The 26,700-nt window shown below is 47.1% G+C and overlaps 1 protein-coding gene across 1 annotated transcript in view; it reads right to left on the reverse strand.

The window, feature by feature from the left end:
- Positions 1-998: 998 nt before the first annotated feature.
- The window catches only part of ALPL (alkaline phosphatase, biomineralization associated), a 42,100-nt gene continuing 16,398 nt past the window's right edge, over positions 999-26,700 (reverse strand). The window contains exons 2-12 of the mRNA XM_074305971.1: positions 18,770-18,908; positions 16,347-16,466; positions 15,747-15,862; positions 14,530-14,704; positions 14,175-14,350; positions 9,461-9,604; positions 7,677-7,746; positions 5,312-5,446; positions 3,649-3,840; positions 2,645-2,764; positions 999-2,430 (exon numbers count right to left, since the gene is read on the reverse strand). Coding sequence (XP_074162072.1) covers positions 2,156-2,430; positions 2,645-2,764; positions 3,649-3,840; positions 5,312-5,446; positions 7,677-7,746; positions 9,461-9,604; positions 14,175-14,350; positions 14,530-14,704; positions 15,747-15,862; positions 16,347-16,466; positions 18,770-18,827 — 1,581 coding nt within the window. The 5' untranslated portion in view covers positions 18,828-18,908 and the 3' untranslated portion in view covers positions 999-2,155. The remainder of the gene's footprint in view (positions 2,431-2,644; positions 2,765-3,648; positions 3,841-5,311; positions 5,447-7,676; positions 7,747-9,460; positions 9,605-14,174; positions 14,351-14,529; positions 14,705-15,746; positions 15,863-16,346; positions 16,467-18,769; positions 18,909-26,700) is intronic.

Here is a 26,700-nt window from a genome sequence, read left to right on the forward strand (position 1 = left end):
AATGGGATTCAAGACAGGCAAAATCGTGAACGTGTGTGCGTGAAATTTGGGGTCACAGGACCTGGGTTCACAAGCCAGTCCTGCCCAATAGAACCATGTCAATTCACTACACACTGCTTCCTGATCTATGAAATAAATGAATTTCACCAACAGCCGCTAAGATCTCTCCCAGATCTAGAATTGATTTTGTGATGTTTGGGTCTCAGTTTCCTTCTTTGTAAGGCTAGACCTCTTACACTAAAGGAGCTATGCTTAGGATTATACTTGAACCCAGGCCATTGAACTCCCAAGTCAACAACAGTAGGGAGTGCAGGAGATCCTAGAACCTTAGTTGATTCTATTTTCTGCCTCAGGAGGACAGCAGGTCAGAAAGGGAGCAGGAGAAATGGGAATAGCTAGGGTGAGGGAGGCTGAGCACTTCTTAGTTCTAGGAAGACAGGGAGACAAGGGTCTTTCCCTGCTTCTAGCCTCTTCCTGATCAGTTGCCCTCTTCATGAATGCCGTCTTCAGAACTCTCACTAGCTCTGGAACCCTAGCTCTGGAACTGGAGGGAACTTTGGAGGGCTGACTGGCTGTTCAGGGCGCCCAGTTCCCAAAGTGACATTTTTCATTGTTCTTAGCTCCAGAAGAGGTTGGGATATCAGGACTTTCCTTTCTCACCCCAAGCCAACTTCTAATTTCATTTGCTATGTGACTTTGGTCTAGTCATTTCTCTCTGAGCCCCTGTGTTTCTCCTGAGAAAGGAACCATTTAGCTTAGACAAACCATTTAGCTTAGATAATTTCAAAGGGCCTTTCTAGATCTAAGAATTTAGGACTAGTGACTCATGAACCGCAGGGCACAGCCCACATCCCCAGACCCCCCTTCCCTGGGGGTAGGGGCAGCAGGTTTGACTATTGTCATGACAACCACCCCCTCCTCCTTTAAAAAACACACTAGTGGACACAGTCCTGAGATTCTCCTCTCCACTTCTCTACCCACAAAGACTGGGCTGTTCATTTTGGAAAAATTTTTTATTAACAGGATTTTGTGGGAGAATAAAAATGGCAAAAACAGCAACAAGGAAGAAGAGAGATGGCTGTCCCAGAAGCCCTGCCCATCCCCCCACTTCAGCATGCCCCTCCCTCCCTTCAAGTCATAGAGTCCACCCCCTTTTCTTTAGGGTGAAGGCTGGACCCATGCTGGGGACTAGATGTGGGGTTAGGGTTAGTCCCTTAGTCCCTGACCCATACCCTCTATTTTCTAGCTCACTGCCCCACAGGGATGAACAGTGATGGAGGCTGCAGGGAGATGGGTCCTATACTCGGCCCCTCTTTTTCTGGAGGTAGAGATGGGGTATAAGGACTAGAGGGTGAAGATCCAGGCTGTGGGCTTGGGAGTCTGCAGGAAGAATTGAGACTATTCCTACTCCTCACATGGAACCATGGGAGTCCCTACACCTAACCCTAACCAGGGGGACCAGAGTGTCCTGGTACTATCCTCCCCCCGCCCTTCTGGGGAGAACTATTGGGGTGAGAGGAATGGATAAAGCAACCCCCAGGGCAAGGTGTTCCACAGAAGGTGGTGAGGGAGAAGCCATCTACTCTCTCCAGGGCAAGAAAAGAGTATTCGTTTCCCAAATAAGAGGCTCTGGTTCCTCAGGTTTGTGCTTTCAGCAGGGGACGATGGGAGACACATGTGTCAATCAGGGTGGGTGTTCTGTTCTTTTCCTTGGGGGCAGCTGTAGGGAAAGTGGGGGCCAGAGTGCCCAGACATGGCCTCATGACCCAGATGAAACAGGCCTGCAGGGCTCCCTGCTCCATCTCAGAGAATTCTGCTGCTTAAAAGTTCATGTCCCAGAGGAAGACAGGCTGAGCTTCAGACTTTGGTTTTGTGGGGTCCCCCAAGTTCCTTCTAGGTGTTGGATGTCAAAGTGGAGCCTGGCAGCTTCCAGCCATGGGCAGCAGTGAGTACATGGCCTTCAGCCACTGCCACCTGGCACCACTCTGCCCCATGCTGACATGGGATGTTTGCCCCAAGGTGCTCCAGAAGCAAGGCTGATGATGGGGATGGAGGCTCCAGGCCTGGTGAGCAGAGGGCAAAGTCATAAAGGGAATCCGGGGCCCCAGCTGTGGGTGGTGAGAGCTGGCTGTCCTGGGCCTGGATATGGCCAGCCTTAGAATAAGAGGCTGAGCAGAAGGAAAATGGTGAGAAGGCCTGAAAACACTGATGGTAGTGGGGCCAGCCCGGCTGATGATAGGGTGGATTTGCAATGGTCCTTGTTGGCCCCGATGCAGGACGCGTAGGCCATGACGTGCGGGATGTAGTTCTGTTCGTGGACGCCATGCAGGAGGTGAGCCATGGGGCCCTTGGCAAATATGGCCACGTCTTCACCCCCATGAGTTTCATAGCTCAGGGGCACCGCTGACTGAGCCCGGTAGTTTTCGTGAGCTGTGAGAAGAGGAGATTGGATGGTAAAGTGGGGAAGCTACCATGTCCAGGAGAGGCTGGGAATGGCCTCAATTTTGAAGTCATGGATTATGTGGAAACCTCCCATCTATTTTGAGCCCCCCCCAACTCTTCCCCTTTCAAAGCCTCTCATCCACCGTCAAAATGCATCTTCTGAACCCACCAAGGGGACCCCTTCTCAGACCATGAGACTTACTGTAATCCACAGTGGAGACGTTCTCCCGCTCACCAGCCATCACCTTGTAGCCAGGGCCATTACCGTACAGGATAGAGGTGAAGGGCTTCTTATCTGTGTCACTCAACATGGGGGCAAGCCCTAAAGAGGAGAATTCAGAGTTAGAGAGGCAGAATTCCCATACTTCCCTTCACCTTCTCAGCCCTTTCTCCAGATCATCCTGATGTTCCTTTTCAGGTTTCTCCCTCATCTTTCTCTAGCTCTCTTCCCCAGCCTCCACCCTATCAGAATAGAGGCTGCCTGAAGGCAGTATCCATAGTACTCAACAGGGTCCCTGACACATGGTAAAGGATGTTTAATAAAAGCTCATTCACTCCTACCTGCCCCCCCTCCAAGAGTTCCTCTAGCTTAGCATTAATCCTTCAACTGTCTTTCTCCCGCTCCCAAGATTCCCTTTCTTGATGATAGATTCCAATAAGATTCCAAGCCAGATGGGTCTGGAGTGGTCCCATCCCCTCCTTTTAGAAGAGGTCCAGAAAGGGAGGGATTTGTCGAAGGGCACATCGGAAGGCAGGTGAAACAATTGTGCCCAACTCTGGACTGGCACTCAGTTTGGCGCTTCCTGTTCTAGCCCCCTGCCCCCTTTCACCAGAGCACTGTCCCTCCACTTGTGGGGAGGGTTTGGGTCTTTCCTACCTTATCTGTCTTTGGGTCCATAGCACTGAGCCTAGAGCTCACAATAGGGGTTTAATAAGCTATTGGATTGAATTAGAATCCTAGGACCCCATCCTAGGGTCACAGATGAGGAAACAGTCGAAGAGAAGCCAGAATCTTATAGGAAAGAAGCAGCTGAACCTAGGCCTCCCAATGCCTTTTTCCCCCATATTGCCATGTTACCCCTGAATTAACAAGGGGCAATTCTGGGTCAGCCAGGTTGAGTTTCTCCTGTGCCCTCTACCCTTCCAGAGGTCCATGGTCTGGCTGACTCAATGGTCCAAAGTATCCTCCAACTCAGCCCAGCCTACCAAAGATGTTGTTCCCCCGGTGGGTGTAGCCACCAAAGGTGAAGACGTGGGAGTGATCAGCTGTAACTACAGTCAGGGTGTCCTTCTGGGAAGTCATGCTGTCAGCGAGCCCGATGGCCCGGTCCATCTCCACAGCCTCATGCAAAGCTTGCTTGGCCTTTCCTTCATGGTGGCCGTGATCAATTCTGCCTCCTGGGGCAAAGGAAAGAGATCCATAAGGACTGGAAGTCAAGAGAGCATTTGCTGCCCTAGAAGTGCTACCAGCTCTGGGAAGGAAAGAAATCCCCATTTCTTCAAAGACATCTGCCCCAGCTAGCCCTTCTGTCCCATTTCTGAATCCTTAGTTTTTGGAATCTTCAGGACATAATCTCATACATTCATAGGTAACTGCTAGAAAGGATCTGTTTCTAGTTCTGATATTCCCTATTCTAAGGGCCCTCCCGGCTCTGATACCCTGGGTTCTAAAAGCATATAATATAGCTATAATAATGAATGATTCCAAGAAACTATTTTGTGCAGGAAAAGGAAACTATTCTGACATCCATGAGAAGAATTGTTCTTCAGATTTTATTCTTTTAGCCCTGGCTCAGGGCAGGGCCCAGAACAAATCCTTCACACTGTTTTGCTGTCCCCTGGGGCCTCCCTTCTGCTGCTCTCAGCCTCGGGATAGGACCGCCAGGCTCCAGGCGGCCTGGCCAGCCCAAGGAGTCCGTCCAGCAGTGGTTGAGCCGAGAGGGCCTGGCTCCCTTTGTTGTGGTCTTCAGCTCTGAGCAAGCCATGTTGGCCCCACATTGCTGGCTCCCACTACAAAGGGGGCTACACTCCCTTGGGAGACCCCTTGCTCCACTGCTGGTTCCACAGAGGCGGCAGGATTTTGTGGCCAGAGCTGAAACTGCTGATCTTAGCACTAACCCTTTAGTTTGGGTAAAGAGCCAGCAGCCTAAGTGACCCGCCTTTCTGTGTGGTGGGCTCCCAGGGCCCGGGCACAGGAAGGAACTGACCAGTTGTCCTTGTGTTAAGTGCACCTTAAGCATCTCAAATAACACAGCTCAGCCTCCCTTTGCCTGTTGGACAGTCTCTTGGGGTGATACTATCCACCACGTCCCTTCCAAATCCCTGGTTCAAGGAGGCCCATAATTAGCCATTCAATCCAAACTAGATCTTTTGATAGCCATATCTGAGACTCAAGGGAGACTTCAGGGTGGGGGATTGCCAAATTCTATTGAGAAAAGGGATGCTTTCAATTGTTCAATTGACTCCCAAACAATATGCAGACTACATCCCTTGGGAGCCCCATGGGTTTAAGTCAGAGTTGGGAGGGACCTTGGAACACAGAAGGAGAATGAAGTGGACAGCTCTGTCCTGAGTATACACTTGATTTATATTCCACCTCTTTGTTTGCTAGTCTAGGAATTGCCTTCCTCCCTTACTTCACTTGTGCTTTTAAAAACCAGTCCCTCCCAGGTCTGCTCATTAAAAGTACATTGAAAAAACAATTTTTAATAACAATTAATTTTTTAAAACAATTTTTAATAAAAAAAAAAAAAAGTCCATTGCACTTGTCTAATAAATTAGCACATGGTAGGTGCCTAATAAGTGCTTACTGAGTAAAGATCCATCATGTGTTATTTGAGTACAAGAATGGGAGGACTCAAGCCCCTACCTTCTACCAGCAGGAAAAAACCCTTAGGGTTCTTTTTCAGGATCTTTATGGCCACCTCCACCATCTCAGTCAGTGATGGGTCTGTCTGGTTGTTTCTGTTGAGTTCATAGGTCATATCCCATGGCTCAAAGAGTCCTAAAAGAGAGTGACATAATGGTTAGCTCTGGGAGAATAAATAAGGAAAGGGAGGGAAAAATGGATGCAAAGGACAATGCAAAGAGGACTGAATTCCTAGATACTATGGGCTGCTCCTTCTCCCTTCAAAGGTCCCAGAAGATTTAGAATACAGTGAATAATACACACAGACTGGTGAGGGAGTAAGTGATGATGGAAGACTCCATGTCACATGTTATATGTATATGGGATACTGGATTACCCCTTCTATTGCCACGGATCTTTCTATTCATCCTTCCCTTTCTATTGTTGTAGCCCATCCTACTAACCCTTGCCACCTGCTACCTGGATGACTGCATCAGCCTCTGGTCTCCCCCTTTTTCCAAAACCATTCTCCTCCATCCAGTGGCCAAATTCACATTCCCAAGACAACTGCTCAAGTTTGTCAGGTTTGGGAGAAAACACTAATTTTTTTAGGCCTTTCACTGCTCAACTCCAACCTACCCTTTCTACTTTCTCAAATTTGGAGATGATTTTCTAATTTCATCATGTTCTTTTGTTCTACCATTAATCAGTACAGATTTCTCCTACTTGGCACAGACAGTTGGGTAGTGCAGTAGATAGAGCACTAGGCTTGGAGCCAGGAAGACTATGTTAGCTGTGTGACCCTGGGCAAGCCACTTGCCCCTGCCTGCCTCAGTTTTGTCATATGTAGAGCTGGAAAAGGAAATGGCAAATTTCTGCCAAAAAACATCAAATGGGTTGGTCACAATGACCTCCAGGCTAAATGTAATAAACAAGCTCCTAGAGAAGAGGAGATTTTCTCAACTTGCTTAAAAAATGTTAATGAGCCAGCTTTGTATGTACAATATATGTACACATAGGGTACAGAAGAGTACAGACCTGGTTGTGATTATGTATATGTATATATAATGATCTAGGCTAAGCACCTACTGTTTACCTGGCACTGGAATCAGAGGGGAAGAACAAAAGAACAAAAGCAAAGTCTTTTACCTCTAGGACTGATTACACAATGGAATTCAGCAAAGGCTGGAAGGCACAGTGTGAACATGCAGGACAATCTCTCCGGTATAGAGTACACTGTGTCTCTTGCTTCACAGGCTGTTACCATGTCAGAGTTTCTAACCCCCCCAGAGGGCACACCTTGCACAGGTCAGCCCATGCTTCCTGGGACACTGAATCTCAGAATCAGAAGGGGCAAAGACGGCCTAGTCTATTTCTCTCAGCAAATGAGCCCAAGTCTGCTGCCCAATTCCTGACAAAGGGATGGCCTTGAAAATGAAATGGGGAAATCTGGTTTGATTACATATATTTGTTGCAAAGGTTTTATTTTTTATATTGGGGGTTGAAATGGAAAGAAAATGATTAAGAACTGGAATAAAGTTTTTTTTTAAAAATGGTTATTCAGACACTGCGTGAATCCCTCTAGTGAAAGGGAATTCATTATCTTATTGAGGCAATCCATTTCCCAAGCCATCAAGTTTTTATTTTCCCCTGAAATAGAGCCTACATCTATCCCCTGGCACATTCCCCGGCCCTGCTTCTTCCTCTGGGACGCAGCTATACAGACCTACTCTCTCTCCAACCCCTTGTGGGCAGCTATCACGTAGGGGAGGTCTGAGCAAAAGCGCTAGAGACAAAGTGGAAGAGGAATAATCAGCCTTCAGTCCCTTGGGGTTCTGGCCAACTCTCATCACCATAAAATGTGAACTTGGCTGCTATCAGACACACAATTCAATGTATATTCCAATACCTCAAGACCCATAAATTGATAAGCGAGGGATTAAGAAACAGGGTTGCCCACCTAGGGGAACCTCCTTTGTTGGCTGTAGTGTAACAGACTGGCTGGCTGGCTTTGTAGGGCCTGAGGCACTAGTGATGCTGGGAGCTAAACTTTAAAATTTTTGAAGAGGACAAACCTGCAAAGAAATTTGACAAATCCTGCTGGAGTCAGGAAGAGTTGAAGCCCGGCTTCAGAGATGTTCTAGCTGTGTGGCCCTGGGCAAGTCATTTTAATCTGTTTCCCCATCTGTAAAGAATTTCCCTAGTATCTCTGACAAGAACAAGACTAGAGAGATTCCTCAGATCTCAGCACTAGGCTGGGCTCTCTCTGCTTACTAGCTTACTCCCAGCCCTATTCCTGTTTTCTAGAAAATCTCATGAGTCAGCCTCTCCTGAAAGGGCCTGGATAAAGCATGAGGGCAAGAGTCACTAAGATGTTCCCACTCACCTAGGAGGTAATCCACACGGTCCAAATCCAGTTCTAGCAGCTGCATGCGGTTCCAGACATAGTGAGCATTCTAGGAGAAAAAAAATTATGATAGTTATAGGCAGGCTAAGAGCTGGAGGAGGCAAGGATCAGCACAAAAATCAGCCAGACCCACAGGACATCCCGAGCCAGGCCACAGCCTAAAGTCAGAACTCAATTAGCCTTGACTGAGGACTTGTCTGAAGGCACAGTGACTTATATCTTATAATTCATGGAATGCTGACCTAGGCACCAGCTAGAAGGTGGAAGGATCTTAGAACCCAGGATGTCAGAACCAGGAGGACCCTTAGAACATGGGATGTCAGAGGCGGGACATGTTAAACACAGAATGTTAGACATCGTCAGCTGGACCTGGAAGGAGTCTTAAATGAGGGAAATGAGTCCCAGAGTCCAAGAGCTACTACATGCTCAAGCCAAGGCTGGACAAACCCAATTTCTTGATTGCCAACTCTCTCATATCCATCAGAAAATATGGGCCCTACTCATAGAACCAGGGGTGAGGGGGAGGAAGTAGGGGATACATGTTAATTTTAAGTAACAAACGCCCAATAATGCCCAATCATTTTGCCTCGTATGTCCCAGGCTCAGTAATCATCCTGCCTCTTCCATAGCCTGGGAACCTCTTTACAATCACTGGCCTTCTCCTCCCCAAACTAAGGGGGGACGGTGAAGAAAGGGGACTTATGCCAGGAACAATTAGAAATATAATCCTAGAAGGACCATTCAGCCACATCAAAATGACCCCACCACAGCTGCTTACCACTGTCTTTTGACCACAGTCATTTTGCAGACCCTGTCTCTTACCCTTCCCCCATCTTGTTGGCTTCCCTTATGCCCACCCAGATGCCTGGGAAGCATAATATTTAAAGGGGCAGCTAATTTCCCATGGCTCTCATGGTGGGACTCTTGGGTGGCCATCTATGGCCTACTGGGAGGCTTTGGTGGGAAATAGTGGGTAATACGACATATCTGCCCTGGGAGGGACTCAAGAATCTATTCAGAGCATAAAGAGATCCTATGGATCATAGGCTCAAGAGATAAGGGGTCATTCAGTCTAACCCCATCATTTGGATCTGAAAAAGGGGAGTCCCTCATGCAAGATTTCTTTAGAACATATTTCCCTTCAGAGCACAAGGCCTGCCACCCACTAAGCTGAAACTCAGCATGGAGCCCTTTCCCAAGGGGTGGCAATATGGGATTCGTGGCCATGGAACACGGTAGAACAAAAGGATCTCTGGGTTAGAGGGGCAAAGCTGAATTGGAATCCCAGCTCAACCACTAAGCAGCTGTGTGACCTTGGGCTGCCCCAGTCAGGGCCAAACCACTCTGGAAAATGATGGGGTTTGATTTGATACTTGAGGTCCCTTTTCTATGTTCTAAATACACTTCTAGCTGACATGCTCTAAATACCATCCTAGACTAACATTGTATTCCAAGGCCCAGAGGAATGACATTCCATGTTCCTTTCTGCTCGGAAGTGTTTCCTCTTAACCAACTTTCCCCCTTTGGATCTAATGAAGTGTAGATATGGTGCTAGAATAGCATTAATCATTACCAACAATTGTCATTATTGTAGCCCCATAAGATATGGGGCTCTCCAACTTAGAACTCCTGGGAAACTGGAACTGAAACTGGAACACCTCCCATTTCCTTTTTCCTATAATCTTTTGCTCTAGGCTTTCACATTTAACAAATGCATTATTTCACATTTAATAAATGCATTATTCACCCACTGACTGGGGTACCTTATTTCGAGGCTTCTTGTCCTTCCAGACACTGGTGAGAAACTGCCCGTCCAGTCTTGTCCCTCTTGCCTTCTCATCATCTCCATACTCCACATCGGTTGTGTTCTTGGGGAACATGTATTTCCGGCCTCCACCCATGATGACCTAAACATAGAGAAAGAGACTAGTCAGGTCCCTAGTTAGAGCAGACTGTTCATGGTACACAGTAGGAGCTTAATAAATGTTTGCTGACTGATAATACTCATTATCATGTAGTCACATGTAGTCTAGTGGAATAATTACTGGATTTGGTCTAGGTTTTCCATTTAGAATTCTCCCTGTTAAGGAAATCAGAAAATAAAAAATAAAAAATATGACCAAGAACCATTCCCCAGTTCTCAAAAGAACTGCCAACTAATTATCATCAATAAGAGAAATGCAAATTAAAACAACTCTGCAAATTGGCTCCCTTGGCAAAATTGGCAACTATGATCCATGCTGGAAGAGCTGGGGAAAGTCAGGCACTGATGCACTATTGACTAAGCAGTTCAGAAAGCAATTTGGACCCAGTCTCAGAAGGTAAGAAAAATGTCTGGGCTTTCCGGCCCAGAAGATCCAAGGATTGAAAGAAAAGTCCCTTCATGATCTGACAGACTGGGTTTGGTTGTGGGGTCTGCCAATAGGATGGTGGCGTGACTTTCCCAAGTCCCTTCTCTGGAGCCTCAAGGTCTCAGTTTGGAGAAAAAAAGCATGTTTCCATCTGCCCTGGATGGGAGAGTTAATTAGATCGTGCATCTATGGCAGGGCTGCGGTCTAGGTTAGCTGGAAGACATACAGGAGGTAAATAGAAGTTATGTGTCTTGTCCTGCTCCCCACAATACACACACACTGTCCCTCAACGTGACTCCGCCCCCCAATCCAGCAGGGTAAGATGGCATTAAAGCACACGGGACACAGGGATGCACAAGACACCAAACCTCCAAATTCCCAGCTAGAAAACCCCAAGCTCTGGCTGGCTTTCCCATCTCCCCCTGCCTTGGGATTCTGAAGCGGGGAGGTCTGAATGGGCAGCCTGGCTTCCCACCAGCACCATTCCCACCACAGTCCTGGGCAAACAGCAGGCACCCCCATCGAGAGGCGTGGAGGGGAGGGCGAGCTGAGGACATGCTGTCTGTTTATCAAAGCTACCCTAATTTTATCCCACCACCGCCAGCCATCCACGAGGATGACAGACAGAAGGTGAGGAGTGTTTGTTTTCCTTGGGAGTTAGTGTTTGAAGTTCTGGTTATTTTTAACCCAGGGAGAAGAGCAAAACAGTGACCACGGGCAATGTGAAGCTCACTGGTGTCCTCTTGTCACCGACCCAGCCCCAGCTCCCAGGCAAGAGGCCCAGGACGGTGCCCCCAAGTGACACCAGCCTGGATGGAGCATGAGAAAGCCGGGCGGCCGGAGTTGGCCAACTCCTTGTCCCCCTCCTCCCCTGGCCCTCTTGTTGGGACTTGAAGACCAAAGGCTAAGGTAGACTTGGTTTCACAAGATCCATCAGACATCATCTGGTCAAATGCTCTCAGAGAGGAAGGAAGTAACTCAGCCACAGATGCAGAGGTACAAAGACAGAGCTGAGATTTGAACCCACCATACTTTGGCCTGTGTGACTTTAACTGGCATGTCTGGGAGTCGGTTCAACACTATGGGGACCCTGAAGGTTTGGGTTACAAATGCAACATCCTCTGCCAGTTACTAATAACTGTAGCTACTAACTTGGGCAAATAAATGACTGTTCTCATTCAATTGTAAGTTCCCTGAGGGTGGGTTTTTTGCTTTTTTATGTCTCCAGCACCTAGCATAGTGGCTGGCCTTTAGTACTTGATTTTTTCAAGTGAACAAGCCGAACCTCAGGCAGGTCCTGCTTGGGGTTTTCCTTAGATGCTGCCATTTCTTTCTCCAACTATTTTACAGATAAGGAAAATGAGGAAAACTCAGTTAAATGACTTGCCCAAAGTTACCCAGCAAGTAAGTGTCTGAGGCTGAATTTTGACTCCAGATAACTTGCTGTCCTCCACTATACCATCGAGCTGCCCCTAAACAACCAAAACTTTTCACATTTCTGAAGCCCTTCAAGCTCATCCTTCACAAGGTTCCTGCCCTCTTACAGATAAGGAAACACAGGTTAATGTCCAGCCCCAACTCTCACTACAAGGCAGTAGGGGAACCAGGATTCTAGAGCCTGGGACAGAGGAACAGCAAGAATTCCCAGTGGACACCTGGCCAGAAACTATTCCAGGATCCCAGTCTACCCCTCAGGGACCATCCCCATGGAGCCAGAGCCTCTGCGATCTTTATGGTAACAAGGCCAACCCTGGAAAAACGAACCCCCCAATTTGCTCCCACCGCACCATCATTCCTTCCCCAGGCAGAGACTTCATACAGGCTCATTAAACTCCCAAATCACAGACTTGATGTTTGGCTTTGGGGTTTGGTGTCTTTTTTTTTTAAGGCAAAAGATATTTATTTATAGGGTGGAAACCAGGATTTCTGCTTCATCCACAGCCTGGGGAAAGAAAGAGGGGAAAGAAGAGAAGCAAGTAAAGAAGAAAGAGCTGAAAGGGGAAGGGAGAGGTAGATGAAAGTGGGAAGAAAAAATCACAGGATTTAGGGAGAAGGGAACTTATTCCTGTCTGGCACAAAAAGTAAAAGCAAGCAAGGAAGATTAGCTTCTATATTAAGTGAATAGTGTTGCAGTTACTGTGCTTAAGTACTTTCCTTATTTTCTCCTCCCAACATAAGTTGGTAACACAGAATGAGTATCCACATTTTTATAATGTCACGTGGCTATATGTCCAAGGTATAGTTTGAACTTGGGGCTATTCCAGACTGAGGGCTCAGTGCTCTGTGGTACCCTCAGGTCTGCTGAAGGCTCCTCTTGTCCCCATATCTGCTGAGCTTTCCTTGGGACTACACGGCCTCAATCAAGAAAGGGGATCCAAACTGGAAACGAGTGAATGCCCATCATTTGGGGAATGGCTGAATAAATTATGGTAGGTGAATATAAGGGAATACTATTGCCTGGAAAGAAGGGATTGAAGCTAAGTGAAGGGAGCAGAACCAGGAGATTATACACGGCAACAAGAGTATATCATTTCTGGTGGATGTGATTCTTTTTGGGATTCAGGCCCAATTCCAATGGATGGAGAGAGCCATCTGCATCCTGAGAGAGGACTGTGGACACTGAACATGGATCACAACATCACCTTTTTGGTTGTTTGCTTGCTTTTTGTTTTCTATTTTTTTAATCTGATTTTTCTTGTGCAACAATATATATATTGTGTATAGAAAAATTGCAAGTGTTTAACTTATATTGGATTCTTTGCCATCTAGGGCAGGGGGGAGGGGAAGGGAGGGAAAAAATTTGGAACACAATGTGTGCAAGAGTGTAATGTTATCTTCTGAAAATAGAGGATCCAAGACCTCTGCCTCAGCAGATCATAAGCAAAAGTGATGTTAAGTTTTCCAGTCCAACCAAGTGACAGAGCATGACTTGATTGCCCAGGATCACCCAGATAAAAGGTAGCCAAGGTGAGATCTAAAAGGCAGACCATCTGACACCAGTACACTCTTCCCATTCTACCCCCATTGCCTCTATTTTCTGTCAAGATCTGAAACCTCAATGTCAAGGGGTCTGGTTAAGTCATTGAGCAAGCTTGTTCCCCGAGCCCCACCCAGACAGAGCCTGGTCTCAGTCGGCTGGGGCTGAAAATCCAGTTTGGCTGAACCCCCCAGCCCACCCTAAATCTGCTGAGTCCAGAAAGGCTCCAGATTACTGTTTACCCCTGGGCCCAGCCCCTCAGTTGCCTCCTTTCCTTTAACCTCAAATCCTTTAATAGCCCAGGTGGCCCTCAGATCTGTGTGGGGAGCCTGCCCAGGCTCTTCCCATGGCAGGCCCTGGGGGGTTCTGCCCTCCCTTCTGAAGCCCCAAAAAAGACAGGCTGCTGGCCACACCCTCAGTTCCAAGTCCTGGGGCTTGCTCTCCCCTGGAGGCTCCTCCCCAAACCAATTGTGGCAATCAGGTGGGAGGGGGACCTCTTCTTCTTCCCTCCCATCTATCCCTAATACCAACTCTACCACCTGTGTCCACCCCAGCGCCCCGCCCCCCCACAAAGGATACTAGGGAAAAAGGTGGAAAGAAAAGCTTATTTATCTAAAGATAAATTACTGCTGTGGATACCCTTTGATCCACTATCTCTATCCCAAGTAAATCGTAAAGGAGGGAAAAGGACCCAGGAGCAAAAATGTTTGTAGCAGCTTTTTGTGGTAGCAAAGAATTGGAAAAGTATCAAGTTTCCACCTACCCATGAACCCTTTTGCTGAGATGTTCTAGGGAGGCCTCTAAGAAGTGGGTTCCAAACTTGCCTCTTCCACTAAACTGGCTGTATGTTACTCTCCTCTGGATCCCTGATTTCAATGAGGGGTTTGAGATCCCCAACAGCTGTTCTAGAGCTTTCCATTTCTAATACATTCTACAGTTGGTGTTCCTCGATGTTCTAAGCGTCCTCCAGTCTGCCAATTTGCCCTGGTTTCTGATTTCTAGCATTTTGTGTTCTAAGCTCCTCATTTCTGACATTCTGTGTTCTTTTCTAGGGCCCTCTGCCACCTCTGATAATGATAGTGACCAGTGCCCCATAATCGTTTCCCCAGGGATTGTGGTCACTGGGCTCAGCCTCTGGGCCGCACTTACCTCGATATCTGGGATGTTGTGGATGAGCTGGTAGGCAATGTCCTTGCAGCCCTGGGCCAGGGCCTCAGGAGGCATCTCGTTGTCTGAATACCAATCCCTGTCCGCTGAGTGGGCGTATGCGGCACTGGGCGTGGCGTGGTTCACTCGGGTGGTGGTCACGATGCCCACGGATTTGCCTGAGAAGGGACAAGAGGATTGTTTCTAGGGATAGGGTTTCCCAAAACTGGTTCAGTCCCCAAACTCAGAGTCGCTGAGGGGACTAGGAGATAGGAGGGGGGAAAGCTGAGTCCACAGAGCCTCCCACAGTGAGGAGGGTCCACTGGAATCTGGGGGAGGGGAGAGGACCAGTTCTCACCAGCATCCTTGGCCCAGCGCAGGATGGAGGTGACCTCGTTGCCCTTTGTGGTGTTGCACTGTGATCGGGTGACAGCAGCGGACACGCCAAGGGTGCCCTCATTGGACTTCACTCCACAGAGGTAGGCGGTGGCTGTCCCAGCACTGTCAGGAACCTGGGCGTTGGTGTTGTATGTCTAGGGGTAGAAGAGACAGTTTAGGTGATGCTGAAGGCTCTGGGGTCTCTGGACACCCCCTCATGTCCCCAGAGGCTTCTAATCTGCCTCCCCCACATCCTAATGGCAAGGGTCATTCACACAAAGAACCTACTGTGTGAAGCCCTCTGGTTGGAGGGCCTTGCTCCAAAGGCGCTCGTATCTGAATGGAGAAGAGGGTATCAGATACAGAGAGAACCCTGAACTGGGATCTAGGGCATCTCCAGAGCCTCACTGGGGAATGGTCAGTTTCTCCACCAACAAGAGAAGGAGCTTGGGATTAGATGGCCCCTAAAGCCCCTTTTGGTCCTAACATTCTGTTAAAATGGGCAAGACAGCTGGAAAGGAGGGACCTTTCTCACTCTCTGATGAGCAGACAGGGATGGAGGGGAAAGAAAGAGCAAAGAAATGGAGACACAGACACAAAAGTAGGGGGAAGAGGAGATAGATGCAGTATAGAAAGATTGGGGCAAAAAGATTTAGGGGAGACAGATGAAGAAGCAATAGACAAAGACAGACAGACATAGGAGTGAAGTAGAGGCAGATAGGAAGGAGATGAGATAGGAAGGCTCAGGGCTATGAGGGCCACTTTTCTATTCCAGCTCCTCCGCAAGGCCCCCTGGCCCTACTTGTCCAGACTGAAGGGCCTGGCACAGGTCTAGTCCTGTCCTTCCCAAAGCAAATCCCCCTCCTGATCGGCTTGAATAAGGACCAGAGCTTCCTGTGCAGGCACAGGCCTGACACAGACAGGTTGGGGCATTAGCTCCCCCAGGCCCCTGTCTCTAAGGCCCCAAATTCCCAGGTCAGTGCCAGGGCTGACTGGGCTCCAGGATCAGAGGAGAGTCCAGGCAGAAATTCCTGTTGGCGTGGGTCCTTTTGGACGGTACACCACTGGCTAAAGTACGAAGTAGGGAGGATAAAGGAGGTGGCTGGTCCCCTGGACCTCAAAGCCAAAAGAACCAAGAAACGTGGGGAAACTGAGTGGGATGAGGAGAGGCCCTCCCAGTGCCGGGCCCAGGCTCACCTTGGCCAGAGCAACGTGAGGAAACTTGTCCATTTCAAGCTGGTAGTCCTCCCCCAACTTGTGGTGCATCTGGCCTTTGAGGATCCGGGTAGCGGTCACGGTGGACACCCCCATTCCTGCAAGGGGTGAGCGACATCTCCTAAAGCCTCTCCTGGTGCCAGGAGCCTCCCTCCCCACAAGTCCCACCTGGGCCCACAGACTCATGTGGCCATGTGGGCATCCGTAATCTCCAGCTCCGGCCTGCCCCTTGCGAGGTGTGTTCAGGCTGCGGGTGCCTTGGAGGATTTCCCAGGCTTCAGCACAGCTAATTGGCCCCTTGGCCCCTCCCAGGGTTGCCACAAACCATAACAGTGGCTCCTCAGGAGCTGGACTCTCCTGCCTCCTGGGAACCAGTGGTCAGAACCAAGACCGGGCTCTGGGGAAGAGGCTTTGCCTGCCAGTCGTTCTTTCCCAATCTGGGCTCTAAGGAATCATCTCCCAAGAGTGTGGGAGAAGAGCTCACCCCAACCACTCCCTACTCCCTGGAGATCCTCCATCTCCTCCGGCTCCTCCTGCACCCACACCTGCCCCTGGCTGCCTCTGACCCCATTCCTCACTCACCATCCCCCAGAAACAAGATCACATTCTTGGCTACATGGGTGTTGAGTTCCTGGAGCTTCAGGGCATGCTGGAGGGTCCGCTGCGCCTGGTCCCTCCAATACTGAGGATCCTTCTCCTGCTCTAGATGAGAAGTGGGGTCGGGTTAGCAATGAGAAACCAGGGACTAGAGGGAGACACCCAAGTCTGCCAGATTTCCTTCTGGAGAGTTCTCCGCCTAAACCTGCATCTTGAAGCGGAATTCCCAGATGTGGAAAATCCCTCCCCCGGCAACTCTTCTCAGTCTAATAGGTCCCTCTCTCAGTAATTGGGATTTAGGACCAGATGTCAATCCTAAGGATCAACTGTCCCCCTGGATGCCCAGCTGTGTGATCAGCTTGGCCAAGTGGTGATCAGTCTGTGGAATACTGCTGTGATAGAAGTGATGAGTGACAATTTCAGAAAGACCTTGGAAGACCTTTATGAACTGATGCAAAGGGTACCAAGAGAACATTGTACAGGGTAACACCGGTAACTTAGGTTAGCTTCTCAGCAAGCCAGAGATCCAAGTGACTGAGCTCCAGAACAGGAGAGTCCCAGCAGCAATTCCTGCTGGCATGGGTCCTTTTGGTGGAAGGGTCCACCACCAACTTATGATCAGGTCCCAGACATCATGAGGTAGGAAAGATGTAAAATGCCATCTACATCCAGAAAAGTGTACACACGCACACTTCATTTTGTTCTGATTCTCCTTTCACAACAAAACTAGTGTACAAATATGTACATGACTGTACTTGTGTAATCTATATCAGAATGCTTGCTGGATTGGAGGGAAGGGGAGAAAAAATTAGAAATCATAATCTTATGAAAATTTAATGATTGAGGGGCAGGTAGTTGGTGCAGTGGATAGAACCCCAGCCCTGAAGTCAGGAGGACCTGAATTCAAATCTGACCTCAGAAACACTAGTAGGGCTTGATCCTGGGCAATCATTTTACCCTTACCACCACCCCCCCCCCAAAAAAGATGTCCAAACATGCTGCCCTTGTCTAGCCCCATTATTTGTCCAGAAAGCTTCAGACATTCAGTGATCTAGAGACAGAGCTCAGGGGCAGTCTCTGTCTTTCCAGTTATACGTAAAGGATGGCTGCAAGGCTCTAATTGGCTCTAATTCTCCTAGCAGGACCTGCCACAGGCTGCCTGGGCTTTCCTGGCAGGGAGTTTGCTGGGAGACTTGAGGAATGTGAAAACTGACTCCCATTTGGCAGCCCCGGAAGCTTACCAAGGAATACTCTCACAAGGAGCATCACAAAAAGTGCAATATTAAACCCATTTGACAGTCTCACATCAAATCAGGGACAGAGCTGGTTTCTTGTCTGAAGGACACCTCTCAGGAGGAGGGAGTGAAGGAAACACTAATTAGTGCAATATATATATGTATATGTATATGTATATAAATTGCACTAATAACACTAATTGTTCTGAGAAAATGGCAGACACGTGTGACAAGATGCCTAGTTTTACACACTGATGACATACATTGACCATCTCTCTCATCCTTTATTTTCTTAACATTAAGATGAGTGGTTTTGCTGAGATACAAGATCCCCTCTCAATTCTGACAAATGATGTATAAGGATCTTGGGAAAACCCAAGAGATTATGGAGAGTGGTAAATTTCTGGGATTAGATCCAGAAGTGCCCATAAAGGCGCCAATGGAAAGGAACTATGGAAACTGTGGGTCAACTGTCCAGAATGTAGGCCCATGGCTGGAATCAATAGAGCCTCCTACATGAAGATCAGAATCAAGCTAAAGGCTGTTCGCTCTTCTATCCTGGGGACACATCCCTCATATACTGGAACAATTGCCCTTGACCATGATTTGAGCCCAGCCAGATACTTCCAATGCTGGCAGCTACTTCTTCCCTTTCCCTATATGTCCAGGATGTCAACACTGAGATTGGAAGCACCATAAAATTCCAGTACAACCTTATCATCTTTACAAGTGAGAAAAATTAGGGAAAATGATTTGACCATAACTACTAATTTCAAGTGTCCTTGATTCCCAATTTCTGTCGGAAGACTATCTACAACAATTTCAATCCTGCTACAAGAATTAAAAAGAAGCTCAGGTCCTGAGTCAACTCTAGAGTTGCCCTTGTAACCTGGTGCACCTAATATGGGCATAAAATCTTCCTGGAAGACTTAATTGAAGTCAATGGAACCAGGAGAACATTGTACACAGTAATTAATAGCAACAACCATTCTGATCAAGATAATGATCAAAGACAATGTTCTTTAATTCAGATTGAAGCATTACTTAACTTATTATTATGATTCATTTCTATTTATTATTCATTTCTATTTAATTTCTATTTAATTTAATTATGTTAAAATTTAATATTAAAAAATTATTAAAATGTTATTAAAATTGTCCCTCCCAGCTTACCTGGTACGAGGGAGGAGAGGCAGGCTCCCGCCATCAGACCAAGGAGGAGGAGAAGCATGGTAGGTCCAGTGGAGCTGCTCACCCACCCACCTGGAGACCTGGAGGTGCAGCTGGTCAGATGGTCACTGATGTGCCAATCCTGTGGAGAGAGGGCTCAGTCAGTCATCTCCCCTGCTGCTGCCCTATGCTCATTCTTAACTTAGCCCAACTTGCCCTGGAATGTTCTGCCTCTCCATCTCAGTTTGTGCTTGAGCTTCATCTGAAGGAGGGAAGACCTCCTGGGTTCTAAGGGCCTTCCCAGACATTCTATATTCTAGGGTCCCCTTCTAAATACCCTGCCTGAAGAGTGTTCATCCATACCAGAAGAAGTAGTAGCATCAAGCCCAAAAAGATTTACAGAAAAGATATCTCCTCCCAGAGAAGGATTATAATTGAAGAGAAGACCAGACCTTCACATTTTTGCGCCCAATGTGGGGCTTTTGAGTTAGAAGAATGTTACAAAGTCTAGGCAGGCAGAATCTAGGAACAATGAACCATCCTGATGGGAGATGCTTTTCTTAAGCCTTCCTTAGGCTTTTCAAGGCCTTCCTACCACGCTCTCTCCTTGGGCGAAGTTTGAAGGCTGGCATAACTTCTCCCCCTCCTGCCACAGGGAATGGCCAGGACCCAGATCCAAGTTCCTTTTGTCTCTCAAAGACACAGCAGCCTTTTCACTGGCTCCCCACTGCTGACTGGCTCCCTGATACCCAATCATGGGGCAAACCAGAGCAATCCATGCCCTCTGCAAAGGCCCTCTGCCTTGAATAAGAACTTTAGAGTGCCAGGCTTCCCTGCCCCCTCCACCCTGTCTGGGCCCCCTTCTTTTCCTTGCTCCGTGTGCTGCTTACTTATTACCTAGCATGTTAGTAGGCTGAAACAAGGCCAGAGAGGGAACTGTTAGAGCTAAGGGAGAGTGGACACGGGGAAGGATGGTCCTGAGTCTTGGGCATCTGCCATTCATCATATGTGGGAAGGGAAGAAAATGAGAAAAGGGAGAGGGGAAGGGGATGATGGGAGAGATGAGGAAAATAATGGGGGAGAAGGGAGAACAGAATGGGGATAAGGGATAAAAAATGCAGAGCGAGTGGAGGGAAGAGGAAAGGGAGAAGGCAATAAGAGACGGCTGGACACTGAGCAGCCAGCAGACATACCTGAGAGGCTGGGCCAAGCGGCACACAAAATAACAGAGAAGGCTTAGGATTAGCAGGAGAAATAGGACGCTGGCGCCTGTGGAGAGGGCCAGATGCAGGGGGCTGGACAGCAGGGCCATGCTGGGACCTGGGCCTGCAAGTTGGGGCTTCCTGAACCTCCAAAACCCAAAGCTGGCACCCCCGGGAGAGAGCCGGGCTGAGCAGGGCCAGAAAGGCTCATGAACTGCTCATGTGCAGATTCAGCACCACCCCTAAGGGACTTATCTCAGGGAGATAATACTACTGGATTAGGCGTAGGAAAGCAAGAGCTTGGGGCCAGCTCAGGGGGTCAGAGACATTTGACCTTGACCACTGAGCTTATCTGAGCTCTGGATCACCTGGAGGAGGGAAAGTGAGGGGAGCAGAGCACCCTGGATTTTTGTGCATGCTTTGTCAATAACTGTCTTTGATGACCTTGGGCAATTTAGTTCCCCAACTTTCTTCCTGTCAGATGGGTATGGGGACCAGGACCATATGGTTTTAGAATTGCCAGAAGCGCTGAGATTATTTTCTTTTCTAGTTTTAAGACAATTGGGATTAAGTGACTTGCCCAAAGTCACACAGCTATCTTGAGGCCTCCTGACTCCAGGATTGGTATCCCATCTCCTGCACCATCTAGCTGTCCCCAGAAAGGAAATGGAAAATTTGATCCCAGATACTCCTAGTAAGAGATAAAAATTACATAGTGTTCCCAACAGTCCTGGAAGGAAAGTGCTCATTATTCCCATTCTGATGCTTTCAGGAATTCCAGGAACCAGAATGTCCTGAAGTGGGGGGGAAAGGGTCCAACAATTTGGTAAAAGGATGAGAGTCAGTTTAGCAGCCAGTGTTGTGGGTGGAATTGCCCAGTGTGAAGAATGAATAGATGGTAAGTGAGGAGAAAACAGGGAATTTTGTTATTTAAAGGGAAAAGATACAGAATGAACCTGGCAGGGCTGCCATCTGTTGCTTGTGTAACATAGGAACAGGGAGGATGCTATCGAAGCTCCTTTCATAGCCCAGCTCTGTGAGGACAGAGATCACATGCCCCAAAAGCATAGAATCTTCAGAACTTTTAGAACCCAGGATGTCAGAGCTGGGAGGGCCTTTGGAGGTCAATGAAAGGCACCTTGTCCCAGACTCTCCCATGGAGCCTCACTCTTATCAAAGCTGACCAAGGGGAAGGAGACTGAGTGGGACCAGGTGAAGTCTAAGTCACCTGTTCCCACAGGTCAGCTCTTGGGCCCAGGTTCCAGGAAGTCACATCATCTCTAGGCCCAGGTCAGACCCTAGTTCAGCTACAAGTTACAGGAAATGACATGAGCCACCTGAAGCAGACTATTGGTTAAGGATGATTACTTCCTTTTAGTCTATCCAATGAGAAGGCTTGGGTCTTCTGCTATTTAACTGGCCATCCTGCTTCCAGCTTGTGGGTCCAGGAGCCAGGATGCTCCCCAGCTCTAGCCCGGTCCCACACAAAGACCTTTCCTTAAGGATCCTGGGTCCAAATGGAGAAAGCAGAAAGAATCCATTTCTAAAGGAGACATTATCCAAAGGTCCAAAAAACCCAAAAAGCTTCTGAGCAGACTAGACAGTGAGAGCCACTCCACTCAACTAACATTTTAAGGGGATGAAGCAGCATAGGGCTCATATGCCTCAGTTTCCATATTTATAAAATGAGCTGAAGAAGGAAATGGCAAGATAAAAGATGCAAGAAAATTTCAAATGAGGTCATGAAGAGTTGACCATGCCTGAAAAGACTGAATACAAAGAATGAAAATACAAATATAACAATGACTTCAACATCCACACCACGTAACCCTGATGGTCCCATTGCCACCCCAGAAGGGCTCAGAAAACCACCGCCTCCCCTTTCTTGCTTTAGGAAGCTATAGGTGTCTAAATGTCAAACTCATTTGAAGGGCGGGCTTGTTTTCCCAAATTTTTTCCCCTTTGTGTTCCCCTTTGTGTGGGTACAGAAGGGTGGGAGAAGGGCATGTATTTGGACAATAAAGAGATGTGGAAACAAAGGTATCAATATAAATAACCTGGCTCCTACTCTTGGCTATGGACAGCTTGGCAGACATGAATGAAGGACAAGACGCAATAAAGGGAGTCTTATCCAAATAAAGGGACAAGATGATCACAAACCATGATTTCAAAGGACCCAAGATGAGACTTGACACGTCCCAGCTTTATTGCCTTAAAAGGCAAAGTGAGACATAGTGGACATGGCCAAAACAGACATTTTGTTGTTGTTGTTCATTTAAGGGGAAAGTGGACAAAAGCTCCTTTTTTCCCTGTTTTATAACTCAGCACAATGCCTGGAAGGTAGTATCTAATGCATACTTGCTTAGTTGGGGTTTAAAATATTAATTTATTAAGCCTAGAAATGTAAGCTAGAGCAGAACCAGCTCTCTTGAAAACCCCTTTAGGCAAGGGCAGAGCCAAATTGCTTATTGAAGCAAAAGACTTTGCCCTCCAGTGGGTCCAGGACAACTAAAAATGGCCCTGGATGCAGTGGGAGGCTCCTGCCCAGCCCCAACCACAGGATGACAGTGGACAAGTCATTTACAATCTGTTTCAATGTCCTCATTGGTCCCCCAGGTCCCTTCCAGTTCTGGATCTATATAAGCCATAATATGACCACTCACTTTCTGACAATTACAATCTGTGCCAAGAGGTACTTGGCTCAAAGATGGCAAATATTTGCTTTCTTTTTACCCTGAAGGAGAGCTTTAAGGGTCCTTAAGTCAGGAAGTAAATGAGGAAAAGAGTATTGGAAATGACCATAGAATACTAGATGTTAGAAAAATGGCTGGAAGGGGGCCTGGAATAATGTTAGTTACAAGGGCCCTTAGAACATGTCAGAGCTGGGAGGGAGCTTTACAACAAGTTCAGTGGTAGCAGCTTTTTTTTTTGGTATAGGTGATCAGACCCATGTTAAGGCATCCTTCCTCCCAATCATGCATGACCATTGGGAGTACTAGCCATTCATTCCTGTGTCTTCAAGTTTCATAAAGTCTATAAATAAACCTAGATCTGAATGTATTAAAGTCACAGCATTTAGGTACCCATTAAGCTGATCTTTGCTGAAAATCATTCCTATGTTCTTTGCTTGTGCTTTTCCCTCTGACCTTGGGGCTTGAAATATAACTTAGCTCCAGCCTTTTCCCCACCTTCCCTTTTCATGGGGCATTTGGGGTCCAAAGTTAAAGCAGAGAGAGCACAAACAGCTTTCCTTGTCCCCATCTCCAGGTCAGAGCTCATGCTCTACTGAGTAGAACTCAGCAGATCAGCTGGTGCAACCAAGACTGGAGACTGGAAGTTCCTTGGGCCAGCAGCTCCCAGGCCTAAAGAATGGAGCAAGTAATTAAGTAGGCCTGTGACCCTGGCCATTCTCATTGTTTTTACTTAGGAAAAAAAAAAAAAAAAAAAAAGAAAAATCAGAGCTGGGAGGGCCCTTAGAACACAGGATGTCAGATCTGGGAGGGTTCTAGAATCAGTTATAACAGTAGAGCCTCAAGGATGAGAGCTTTTACCTATAATTGGGCCATTGTATACCACAATTTGCTTGAAAAATGAAACTTGTTTTGCTTGGTTAATAGTACTTTCAGTTGTTTCTTGCTCTTCCTGATGCCTTTTGACGATTTTTCTTGGCACACAAAAAAAGCATTTTACAAGAACTTTTAACACAAACTTAAGAAAAGAATGTCAGAACCAGAAGGAACATGGATCCTAGCGCTCTTCCTTACTACCTGTGTCCCATGGGCATGTCACACTCTTTCTGGGCCTCACAATAAAATAAGGAGAATCTTTTCTATTATCCTAAGGAACAGAATAGAACCCAGCTTCTTCAGTTCAGAGGGGCACTCAGGTGTTCCTTGATCCAAATGTACCAGAACAGAAAGAATCACCTCAGCATATAGTTATCTAGTCACTGCAGAGAGTAAAGGGAAGCTCCTTCCACATTAGGAAGCTTTGGTTAAATCTGCCTGTGGGCAGAAATAGCACATGCCCAATTGTGGGTTGGTGATCCTGGTGCTGGATCTTCACATGGTAATGGCTCATGCCCTTTCTTTCAGGCTACTTGTTCATTCTAGGAAGCCAGATTTGAACTTGGGAAAGCCTCTTCCTATCTACTCAACAGGGCAGCACCCAGCTAACCAATCGCAATACCAATGACCTCCCTGTTCCTTCTCTAGGGGCTCCCCTCACCCTTGTCCCTCCTAAAATGTGAACCCAGTGAAGGACATCCTGCTTTCTTTCTGAACTCAATGCATTAGTCTCTCCGCCACACCAACCACCTGTTCAACCAGAATAGACATTGTTCTTTTGCAGATGAACCGTGATCCCTGAAGTTTTTTTTTTTAACCTGAAGCCTTTACATTAATTCAGTGGCAAGGCTGAATCTCTGGTCCTGGAGGGTGAGCAGCAGAAGGGGTACTTACAGAATGGTGTCCATGACTGGTTCCCTTCCAGATGGGCTGGGGTAGAGCCATTCCCTACAGCTACCCAGAATGGTTATGTAGCCAGAAGAAAATGAAGGAATTGGGTGGGCAGCTATTAAATGAGATACTGAACCCGTTGGTGCTGAGAGGCTAAGGCTAAAAGTAGCTCTGCTTGCCAGTCTCTAAAGGTCTTGGGACCTCAGTCAAACTGAGACACCTCAGAAAACCTTAGCTTGAGAAGGTCAAGATCTCCTGCTGGATTAAGGTGGTACAGTAGCATTGGGTTTGAAATCAGGAAGTTCAGGAAGTTCAAATCCAGCCTCAGACACTAGCTGTGTGACTTGACTGGGTAAAGACACTTTAACCTCATTTCCTCAACAGTAAAATCAGTTATTGTGAGGATCAAACAAGATTTTATTTGTACTTTGCAAACCTACTTTTAGAAAAAAGAATGCTACAATGCTGTATGTGAGAACTGGACAGGTTAGGAAACACACCCAAGAAGGACTGATCTTGAGCCCAACATTTCACACTTGCAAAATGGTGGTAGGAACATTTGTCCTGCCAACCATTATAAGGATCTTGTAATCATATAGCCATCTGAACTACAAAAACAGGAACAGAAAGTAGAGAAGTGGTTGGATGAAAAGGGGAGAGGACTAATCAAAGATAATTGCTCATAGAGCCATCACTCTATGACCACATGGAGCCTTGCCTAATGAGTCTGGGAGGAGAACATCCAATCTTGTCATTTTGCTTTAACTTTTACCACTACAGGGTAAGAGGGCACACCATGTCAAGCCTTTTGAATAACAGGCACTTTCCCAAAAAGAGAGCAAGATTGCCCTATGTCCCTTCCCCCACCTTTGAAGGAGACAAGACAATTGCAGAGAAAACATTGATCTATTTTAAAGGAAAGCTGGGTGGTACAGTGGATATAATTCTAGTCCTGGAGTGAGAATGAATAAAATCAATCCAAATCCTGGGCAAGTCACTTAACTCCGATTGCCTCAGTTTCCTCATCTGTAAGAAGAGAAGGAAATGGCAAACAGATTAAGATAGCTTTGCCAAGAAAATCCCAAATGAGGATAGAAAAAACTGAACATAGCTGAAATGGCTGAATAAAAGAAAATGAGCTCATTTGTGAGGGAAGTGCTATTACTGTCTCCAGGCTTCTCTGCCTATAACTCTGATCATCCTAATTCCTTCCCCAAGAGTGTTTTCATTCCATGAATGCTCTTCCACATTTAAGAGTGAATCTAGACAGCTGTCCATGGGGAAGCGTGCTATAAATGCTATGAGGCTGGACATTACCCTAGGGTGCTCGGGTGAGTGAGTGCAATGCTGAGCTAATGTTTTCTGGGCATGTGATGTACTTTGAGATAAGGCCCCAGAACTCCACCCAAAACTGTCCACAGCATCAGCCTGAGACTGGATAATCTACCAAACCAAGGCTAGAATTCTAAAACTAAGATTGGGAAATGGGAGTATAGACTCCCTTTTGGGAGGAAGGGGAGATTAGGGTAATAGGGGAGGATCAATCATCTTTTTACTGTACTATGTTAATGGAAATGCTGATTTTATTCCATAAATTTAAAAAGAAACAAAACTCCATAATTCTGAGGAGCCCAAAGGCTTCAGACTACTAAAACTGAAGCCACTAGAGAGTCATACTCCAAAATCCGCCTATCATTTTTAGGGGGCAAGGCAATTGGGAGTTAAACCCAGGGCCACACAGCCAGTAAGTGTCACATTCTCCCAACTCCCAGGCCTGTGCTCTACTCATTTAACTATCTAGCTGTCCCACTGCCAGTCATTTTTGCCAGAAAAGGACCGTTGCTGGGGTCAGCTCCCAACCACAAGTCTTCCTATTCCCTTAACCCCATCTTCTCTTCCCTTGCATTTTACTCATCTAAATGGTTGATATGAAAATATGTGGATGAGAAATCATGGGAACAAAGTTATGAACTATGTACATCCTTTGATCAGTATCTCTACTGAGTCTCTCTCCCAAAGAGATCTTTTATGATCCACATAGGGACCCACATGTGCAAAAATGTTTGTGGCAACCCTTTTTTAGTGGCAAGGAACTGGAAATGAGTGGATGCCCATCAGTTGGGGAATGTCACGGAAGATTATTGTTCTGTAAGAAATGATGATCAGGCTGATTTCAGAAAATCCTAGAAAGACTGATGCTAAGTGAAGTGAACAAGATCAAGATCATGATGATCAATTGGGATCTTGGCTCTTCCAATGAGGTGATTCAAGGCAA

This window comes from Sminthopsis crassicaudata, chromosome 3, assembly GCF_048593235.1.
Source record: "Sminthopsis crassicaudata isolate SCR6 chromosome 3, ASM4859323v1, whole genome shotgun sequence".
Taxonomy (NCBI): domain Eukaryota; kingdom Metazoa; phylum Chordata; class Mammalia; order Dasyuromorphia; family Dasyuridae; genus Sminthopsis; species Sminthopsis crassicaudata.